This window comes from Solanum dulcamara, chromosome 1, assembly GCF_947179165.1.
Source record: "Solanum dulcamara chromosome 1, daSolDulc1.2, whole genome shotgun sequence".
NCBI lineage: Eukaryota > Viridiplantae > Streptophyta > Magnoliopsida > Solanales > Solanaceae > Solanum > Solanum dulcamara.
Genome location: NC_077237.1, coordinates 5,973,143 through 5,982,574, shown reverse-complemented (window position 1 = coordinate 5,982,574; position 9,432 = coordinate 5,973,143). Strand labels below are relative to the sequence as shown.

General features: G+C 34.8%; 2 protein-coding genes across 4 annotated transcripts; one reads left to right on the top strand and one right to left on the bottom strand.

The window, feature by feature from the left end:
- Positions 1–287: 287 nt before the first annotated feature.
- LOC129899693 (uncharacterized) lies at positions 288–4,101 on the top strand. 3 transcript variants are annotated; one of them, XM_055974737.1, is made up of 6 exons: positions 288–1,131; positions 1,528–1,649; positions 1,739–1,779; positions 1,870–1,968; positions 2,494–2,681; positions 3,837–4,101. In XM_055974737.1, exons 1-5 carry the CDS (start codon positions 558–560, stop codon positions 2,672–2,674), a joined length of 1,017 nt encoding a protein of 338 aa, XP_055830712.1. In that variant the 5' UTR covers positions 288–557; the 3' UTR covers positions 2,675–2,681; positions 3,837–4,101. The 3 variants fall into 3 exon arrangements, with proteins under 3 accessions (XP_055830712.1, XP_055830704.1, XP_055830698.1); XM_055974729.1 differs by having other exon boundaries at positions 3,803–4,101; XM_055974723.1 differs by lacking the exon at positions 3,837–4,101 and adding an exon at positions 3,064–3,517 and having other exon boundaries at positions 289–1,131.
- Positions 4,102–4,210: 109 nt separating this feature from the next.
- Positions 4,211–8,668, bottom strand: LOC129899683 (glucomannan 4-beta-mannosyltransferase 9-like). Its single transcript, XM_055974712.1, has 9 exons — positions 7,938–8,668; positions 7,630–7,728; positions 7,042–7,294; positions 6,529–6,639; positions 5,947–6,083; positions 5,326–5,439; positions 5,038–5,237; positions 4,748–4,942; positions 4,211–4,668 (listed from the first exon to the last, which is right to left on the bottom strand). Exons 1-9 carry the CDS (start codon positions 8,256–8,258, stop codon positions 4,506–4,508), a joined length of 1,593 nt encoding a protein of 530 aa, XP_055830687.1. The 5' UTR covers positions 8,259–8,668; the 3' UTR covers positions 4,211–4,505.
- Positions 8,669–9,432: the final 764 nt, after the last annotated feature.

Here is a 9,432-nt window from a genome sequence, read left to right as displayed (position 1 = left end):
TCATACCCTTAATTCGAATTTGAGACCTCTAGTTAAGGATAAAACAGTCTCGCTACTGCACTACAACCCATGTTGGTGAAAAAAGTGTTATTTCTTAATATACTCTATCAAGTACTAAACAACCCATTAAGGTTAATTTCGTCAATTACAAAAAAATTCCAACCGCACGGCCAAGAGAAAAATCTCGAATCATAGGTGAGCACATACCTCATGCTAAAGTGGGTCCCACAAAAAAAAACTTTCTCTCACTAAAATCCCTCATTTTTTTTTTAATCATTTCTTTCTCTCACTAAAAAAATAAAAAGTTGGTATAGTTTTCGCCGTCACCACTGAAGAAATGCATTTTCTTCTTCATCATTATCATCCATAATAAAACACCAGCTCTATCTTCTCTTCTTCTCCACAAAAAGAGATGCTCAATTTAACTTATACTAATTTCTTGTTCAATACGAAAAATATGAAAACAGATGCTTAATTTAGTTTATAGTAATTTTTTTGTTTAATACGAAAATCTGAAAACAGAATTTTAAAAAAAAAGTTTATACTCCAATCCGGTGATGCTTGGAGTATTCTGTGCACGTCCTAAGCCTTGGCTATTCGCATCACTCTGCTTATCACACGCCCACGGCTCAACGCCTTTGGGTTATAGCAGACTCATTGCGACGAGTCTTAGTAACAAATCATCATCACTAATAATAGGTGGAGGTGGAGGAGGAGGAGGAGGAGGAGGAGGAGGAGTAGATCAGAAACGTCACCATTCTAGCAATTGCCGTATTGCAGCATCTGTAAATCGAGGAGTTGGTGGTGCAGCATCGATATGGCATGCGATTCTTCCAGCTGGGAGGAGAAATAAAAAGGTTACTAATCGGAGGAATAATACGGTGTTTAAGCACCATTATGAGCTTGCTAAGAAGGGTGAAGGGTCTTGGAATGTGAATTGGGATTCTAGGCCGGCGAGATGGCTACATAATCCTGACTCTGCTTGGTTATTGTTTGGTGTTTGTTCGTGCTTAGCAGCGCCATCTCTTGATCTACCAGATGTCAATTCTGATGTAGCTGTACCAATTGATAAAAAGTCTGTTGTAAATTCAGATGAAGATGATCAAAACTCAGCCAACTATAGAGTCACTGGTATATTCATTATTTCTAATTGTTGAATTTATTTTATACTAATTATTCTCTGTGAAAAGTCTATCGGAAACAGCTCTCTACCTCCTAAATGTAGGGTAAGGTCTGTGTACACTTTATCCTCTCATACCTAACTCGTGGGATTACACTAGATATGTTGTTGTTGTTATATTCTATGTGAAAAATGGATATATGTGAATTAGAGTAGTGAATTGTTTGAATTGAGGAACTAGTTTGGAATTATGAAATTTGGGATTTGATTGATAGAAGAGTGGATTATTTGAATTGAAATGAGGAACTAATTTGGAATAATGAAATTTGGGATTTGGTTCAGTTTTTCTGGTGATTAAGATTGCAAGTTGTTTGAAGAATTGACCAATTGAATGGTGATTGTATCAGGGGTACCAGCGGATGGGAGATGTCTATTTAGAGCTATAGCACATATGGCTTGTTTAAGAAATGGGGAGGAAGCTCCAGATGAAAATCGACAGAGAGAACTTGCTGATGAATTAAGAGCTCAGGTATCTTCATTTTCTTATTCTTTTGCTTTGTGTATTAAAAATGTAGATATCGGAAATGAATTCATAATGTTTATTTTTCCATTGCACAGGTTGTTGACGAGCTGTTAAAGAGGCGAAAAGAAGCTGAATGGTATATGTTGTTTGCCTAGTTCATATTCGTTTCCTCTCGATATTCAGTGTCAGATGTTTATGAATATGTGTTCTTTGTTTTGTTACGTAGGTTTATTGAAGGGGATTTTGATGCATACGTAGAAAGAATTGAAAAGCCATATGTGTGGGGAGGAGAACCGGAGCTACTAATGGCTTCTCATGTTCTCAAGTGAGTGTTGTTTTTGTTTTATGATTGATCATTTTGTCACTATTCATTTGTGAATCCAAGTATACATGTTTTTGAGGTGTGATGATGTGAATTCACGATGAAAGTTAGTAATGCTATAATGAGAACAAGATGAAGAAAAGAAAATAAGCTTCTGTTGGAGAGGAGAAAAGAGTTAAGGCGCATTATATTGTAATTCTAGGCAAGGTCAGTAATGTAGGATATCATGAAAAAGCTTGTTTATGCTCTTAACAAGCTCATTTCTGTTGCGACTGCGAGACAATGAAATAAGGCTACTTTATTATATTTGAGAATTGTTAATCTCCATTGTCATCCACTTTACCTTTGTTGCTTTCAACTCATGTAAAGTAGGACGAGTGATTTATTAAGTACTAATACATTATTTTGATATGAAACTATTTTGTTAATGTACTATATGAATTTCTCTGTTCATAACACTGGTTAAGGCTTCGATTCTAGAATCTGTTGTCCAATTTTGTTGATATATTTCCTAATTTTTGGTTGCAGGTCCTCAATTTCTGTCTATATGGTAGATAGAAGCTCTGGCAGCTTAATAAACATATCAAATTATGGAGAAGAATATAGGAAGGAGGGAGAGAGTCCGATTAACCTATTGTTTCATGGTTATGGCCACTATGACATATTGGAGACAATTTCAGAGAAGATTCAGCAGAAGTTAGAAGAATAAAAGCAGGGTATGATGCCTTAGAGACAGTCTTGATTAAATTTTCATAAAAGATAGTTAGCAACGACGATCAACTTAAATTGATAAGAAGTTCAGCTATCCCGTTAACAAAACATCGTTCAGCTATCCCGTTAACAAAACATCTTTTTTCGAGTCCAGTCAATTTGTTGAGATGACTTTTTCTCTAAAATAGTGAGCTTGTTTCAATTTTGTAGATTCTCTTGTTGCCTTGTCCAGGAAATTAGTCGAAGCAATTAGCTTCATTCCTTGGTATTTTTCTTAATTACCAGATAATTCTGGATGTACTTTGAGTTTTGTTCAGATGTTTACAGGTTTGTTTTTTGGTGTCTGAATAGCTCCAGTCTGAATATTGATTTATTAATAATGTGCAGCAATGGGAATGTGCCACCGAACTCTCTTAATGTTTTTACTGAACCTGTGTTTGTCATCACTCGGAACGGGTTACGGATATGCTTATGCAGTCTGGATGTGCTTGCTTACATTAGATTTGGGGCCTCGTTCCTCAGGGAGCATTGGCTAGTTAAGCTTCTCTCTCGAACAAACTTCTCCCAAATAGTTCCATTGTCTTTAGTCTATAGCCTTTGTGATCTCCCTATATCCAGGGGCGGAGTTAGGTGGACACGAGGGGGGGTCAACTGAATCCCCTTCGTTGAAACATTATACTATCTAGGGAAAAATATGTTTTTTTTTCTGCTTACATATAAATTGTTGAATCCCTTGTCACAAGGGAAGATTCTAGTATACTGACAAAAGTGGTTCAAAAATTGTTTTAGTTTACAATTGTAAATGTTAGGGTGACGTTTTACATTTTTGAAAATTCCCTCGTTAGAATTCCTTGCTCCGCCACTGTCTATACGTGACTGCTTGAAATTTCAGTTATGCTAAGTGTTTCTTGATTGGCATGAGTTCCATCTTTATCTCTTTCTCATTTTGCTAGACATAGAGGCCTTTGATTTTTCTTCAATAGATTAATCTTAATTCCCCCAAGATGCTGTTTGTGTTGTTGAAATATTTTTTTTCTGTATTTTACTGACAAAAATGTTTGGAGGAATTGGAGAAGTCCCAAATAATCAAGTGTGAAAAGTGTGTTCATCATATTTGAAACTGCAGACCTTCTAATTCTGACTGCTGGTATTTTTTCAAGAACCTGTGGCTAGAGGTTTCATGTTCCCTGCTCTGTATGGAGTCGTCTTTTTGGGAACGCTTTACTCCCCTAATGTTGGACTTCCAGGCATGATTCCGTATCTAGTCAGGGGTACTAGACACCAAAAAAGATGTACTTGCTGCTGCATTTCAACATTTGCATGATTGGCTGTTGGAATTTTGATTTCGTGTTTACGTTTATCCAGACAAATGTATGAATAGACTATAGGGTCTTGGAAACAAATTCAGGGTTTAAAATTTATAGATTCGTGCAGTAACCTCAAGCTCAAGGTAATGCTTACCATATATCTTTTGTATCAAAACCCCCACCAAATCTTTTGGCATTTCACTTCTTATGCCTTAGTCATTCACTAATACAAAAAAAATAACAAAAAAAATTTAAAAAATACAAATGAAGCATGCTCTTAGCTGCTTATACACATTGTGGTACAAAAGAATTTCAAGCTACTCCCTATTCATAATTTTACAGTAGTAATAACTTGAAATCAAAATTTTCACCAAGAAAACTAGAAGACTCTTTTTTTGATTATTCAAGAAAAATTTCGGATTGCCCAGTATACCACCAATTAGTAACCCAAGAATCCAGACATTTATTAACTAAGAAAGAAATCCACCAAGGCAAAAATACTATAGAAGTCCCGAATTCGAATCAAGAATTTGGAACAAACACACCAACATAGCCAAAACCAACGACGAAAAAAGCCATAGCTTGGAGGAAGAGGTATACGAAGAACCTGTTCCTTCCAAACGAATAGTCATACCACCCACAAAACAATAAGTACAACCCGACGAAAAGCTCAAGAACATGTACCCTGTCATGTTAAACAATATAGAAAATTAGTTCTACCAAACCTCTCTGTTTCACTTGTAAAGATATGGAGAAGGTTGTACCTTTCTCCAACTCGAAACTGAAGTTTCTTCAGTGATTTCGAGCCCTTTATGGTCTTAAGAGCATCTCCGAGTTTCTCTGTCACGATCCATTCATTGACTCTTCCTGACTCGAAAAGGCCAATGAACGTTGCTTTCGTACGATGGAGGGACATAACATTCTCAAATAGGATCCAATAAACCACCAATTGCATTGATCTGAATAAACTCAAACACATAACTAAGAAAGAAATAAAGAGTGAACTAAATACATGTTAATACAAGTTAAAATTTCTTTCTTTTTTGTGCTCTACCTTGCGGAGCCAAGTACATTGAGAAGAGTAATAGCTGTAGGAATATAAATAGTTCCCCATCTAGGTACTTGGACTTCAGGGATGAAAATCGTTGCAGGAATAACAACACAATACAAGATGAATGTCACGACGTGTGCAATGATCTTTCGGATGAAGAAGAAGCTGTAAATCAGATAAAATTTCTTCCATATAGAAACTTTCTGCAATGTGTAAAAAAAAAACAGCTTATTTTTTTAGTTGTTGAATTTTTCCATTTTTTCATGTTTACGTGAATTTCATATAGTATACCTTGTTTATTGCAATTTCCTTTGCCATTTTTCTGAAAAGATTAGCTGGTCCACATGACCATCTGTGTTGCTGATAGCGATACGCCCTGAAGGTGCTTGGCAATTCACTTTTCACCTAACACGGTAAAAGATAAGGTACGGGTAAGGTCTCCGAACCCACTACCCTCCTCAGACCCTACTTGTGGAATTACATTGGGTATGTTGTTGTAGGGTAAATATTAGTAATAACCTATGTTGGTCAGACTCTCCAAAAATGTTGTTGCATCTGTGTCAGATCCTCCAAAAAATGCATTATTTTTGGAAGATCTGACACGAATACATCGTCATTTTTGAAGAGTTCCAGCAAATAGGTAATTTAACTTAGATGTAGAATAGTAGAACCATCATTTCATTTCCATTATCTTGAAAATTTCTTCCTATTGATAAGATAAAATAGAACATCCCTTGACCCTTTGGCCTTTATAGTCTATCCTTTAACTTCAAGTTTAAATTCCAATCATTTTGTCTTCCCAATACTGTAGTTTTCACAACAAGTTAAAATATGCTGATACTTGAATTGTGTGTTTTTGTACTGTTAGTGTATATAAGTTAAATCCTCAAATTGGTATATGTGTGATTGTACCTTAAGGTCACCAACATAGACGAATTTCCAGCCATTGAGAGCGGCTCGTACTGATAGATCCATGTCTTCCACAGTTGTTCTGTCTTTCCATCCTCCTGCCTCATTAAGAGCTGACATTCTCCAAACCCCAGCAGTGCCTGCAGCAATAATCAAAATATCCATTTTCTAATAACAAATTCTCAAAGCATAAATGAGTCTTCTGTAAAGTAGCATATTTGGGGTGCTAACATTTCTCTATCTTTTTTAACATTTACATATATTAATTTCTTTAGTTATGTGGGAACTTCATATTGCATTAGAGTTGAAAGTTAAAGGGACAGTCTGGTGCACGAATCATCCCGTATTCACGCAGGATCCAAGGAAGGGTTATACCTCGAGGCGGTGTGATATAGGCAGCCTATCCTGATGCAAGAAGTATGAAAAGAAAATACAGTAATGAAGAAATAAGACACAACTGAAGCAAATGAAACAACAGGTAATAAAATCGAAGAATAAGATAATAGTACCCTCCTATCTAGGGTAATGTCCTCGGTAACAACAATAATAATATCTTAAAATTATTTTTGGGTGTGGATAGCCTACCATTGAAACCAAAAAATGCATGGGCTGTAGATCCAACTTCTTGCTCCACTGTGAAATGGTAACCAAATGACATTTCTTGCATTTTTGTCATCAAACACTCATCAGCATTCACTGCAAAACCAGTATTGTTCTTATGTCAAGAAGCTCTTGTTTAACAATTTTTACATGAAACTTTACTGAACTTAACTGATAAAAGTTTTTGCTTGAGAAAGAAAAAAAAAACATGTTTTGTTATTTTTCGACAGAAGGGATTCAATTGAACCCCCTTCATGGTACATAGCTCACCCCTAAACTCGATGCACTAAGCTCGAGTTTGAGTAAGGGTCATACACTATACCACATTGGGTTTATTGTTCTAAACCTTACCTTGCATTTCTACCAGAGGCTATTTCCGACATGTGATTCCCTGATCACAGAACGACAAACTTATTATTGCCTCAAGGCTCCCTTCGATCTTTCTTTTACTTGTTCCACATTTTTTTCATAAAGAAAGAGGAAATAAAAGACATTTACCAAATTCCCAACGAGCTTGAACGAGTCCGATTTCAGGGTTGTGCACAAGAAAAGGGATGGTGCGCTCCAAGAAATCGGGCTCAGGTTGAAAATCAGCATCAAAGATGGCCACATGACTACAATGCTTCACATAACTATGCTTCATTCCTTCTCTGAGAGCTCCTGCTTTGTACCCTTTCCTGTTATTTCTTATCTCATACTTTATGTTTACTCCTTTGCTTGCCCATCTCCTGCACTGTTGCTCCACCAAAGCCTGTCGTTTTATACAATCAGCGTATTTTAACATGTTATAACAGGTTATTAATATCACTTATTATGAACGTTTACATTAGCCTCTTTGTAGCGACTTTCTTTGTCACTATAATGTTGTTATACAGAACATATAACATAACATAACGTAGAAATTGGTTTCAAAGAAAACGTAGCTATTATAGTAAAATATTGTTATAGAAAGGTCTGACTGTATAATTGTAGTCGTGAATATTACACTATCAGTACATAGAAATTGAACTTATTTGTTAGGTAAATTGCTAACAAATGATGACAATCAAATCTTTTTGTAGGTAGATTTAGTAGGGAATATTGGACCTTAATTGCAGGGTCAGTAGAATCATCAAGAACTTGGATAAATATTCTATTTGATGGCCATGAAAGGTTACAGGCAGCTCCAATGGACAATTGATACACCTGCAAAGTAACAATTCATCAAAAACTATATAAGAATTTAACAATTTAAATAGTCGTCCATCCAACTGCTTAAACAAAAATAGCCATTAGATGTTTAATATATGTAAAATTCATATATAATATGTGTATAACTAATATATAATTTATGTATACCGACTATAAAAAGTAAACAATAATCCTATATTACAAAGTGAAGCAAAAATGAGCACCTCTTTTTCATTACACATTGGTATTTGCACTAAAACCATAGGATATGAAGAATTTCCCAATTCCAAATCACACTTAAGTGGCTCCCACTTGTACTTCTTCTCTGGTTTTCTCCTAAACAACTTTACAAAAGCTATGACAATTCCCATGTAAAGCCTCTCAACAAATAACATAAATGATAAGGCCAAGCAAACAAATAAAATTATTCTTAGCAATGGCACAACTAAAGTAGTTCTAGTTTGTTGCCAAATGAATCCAACATGGCTAGTAATGCCATTATGAGCATTCAACAAAGCTTGAGAGGAAGAGAAAATCACGTCCATAAGGAACGCGATTTGTCGATAGAACCAGAATAATAACAAAGAGTTTTGAATATCGAGAAGGAAACTTGTGATCTTTTATAAATGAGTGAGAGTGAATGTGTGTAAGAATATAAAAATGTTGCTTTTAAGAGAAGAAGAAGAAGAAGAGCAATGATATATGCAATATTGTGCTTTAGGTTTGAGTGGGAAGAAGCCTTTGATTTTTGCTTATGTGCCAAGCTAAAAAATTGACTAAGAAGTAACAAACTAAAGAGCCTTTGAGTGAACGCTTTTTTCAGAAAGATTAAACCCCACATAATGATCATTCATCCAAATTGAAAACTTGAACTTTATAAACACATAAAATGTACTTCTAATTGGTTGTGTTGATACTAGGAAGTTTCTCTAAAATAAATATTCAATTTGATGGATAAAGACTCAAAGCCTCATGTATTGTAGGCCGAAAGAGAGAGGGGGGATTCTTTATTACTCTCTACGTTTTAATTTATGTCACATGGTTTGACTTGACATAAATAATTTTGAAATCAAATGCGGATCCAAGATTATTTAAGATTTACGGATTCAAGCTTTAAATTCCTTAACATTGAACTCATTGTAATTTTAAAATTATGAGTTCATATCTATTATTTAGATCATGCAGGGGCCAAGTAAAGCCAAGGGTTCATTCGAACTCCTTCAATGAAAAATTACAACGTACATAGCATATTTTGAATCCTTAATGAATATCTTGATTCCGACACTGACTTACATCGAATAATATTTAAGATTTATGGTTATATTATGTTATTTACACCTTTTAGGTTACTGTGGATAGCTATAGAGATGTATTTCTCGTTGTAAGTTAACATAACCTAATAATATAAAAAATTATACATATATTATTAGTACACAAAAAGTAAACTCAATTACGTATAGCCAAAGTAAGTCAAAATTAGCATCTACAGTCATATTCCAGGGGAATTTTTCAGTGTGCCAACTTATTTTATTTATTTGTTTAATTATTATTATTATTTTTAATTCTTGTGGTTGTGAGCCAAAAATCATCTTATAAATATCTTCGAAAAAAAGTTTTTTTTCTTGCTAAATTATTGATGAGGGTTAGCGTAAGAAGGCATTATATATATTTCTATTATTTGCTCATTTGCTGATTGATTTGTTTGATTCTGTTGAAGGT

Bases quoted from the DNA above. Each gene is read 5' to 3' on its own strand.
- LOC129899693 (XM_055974737.1), top strand. From the start codon at position 558: ATGCTTGGAGTATTCTGTGCACGTCCTAAGCCTTGGCTATTCGCATCA. The intron at 1,650-1,738 runs GTATCTTCATTT...TCCATTGCACAG, and splicing joins CTGATGAATTAAGAGCTCAG to GTTGTTGACGAGCTGTTAAA. The intron at 1,969-2,493 runs GTGAGTGTTGTT...TTTTGGTTGCAG, and splicing joins ATGGCTTCTCATGTTCTCAA to GTCCTCAATTTCTGTCTATA.
- LOC129899683 (XM_055974712.1), bottom strand. From the start codon at position 8,258: ATGGACGTGATTTTCTCTTCCTCTCAAGCTTTGTTGAATGCTCATAAT. The intron at 7,729-7,937 runs GTGCTCATTTTT...GTTACTTTGCAG, and splicing joins CAATGTGTAATGAAAAAGAG to GTGTATCAATTGTCCATTGG. The intron at 6,640-7,041 runs GTAAATGTCTTT...CTGGTTTTGCAG, and splicing joins TCAAGCTCGTTGGGAATTTG to TGAATGCTGATGAGTGTTTG.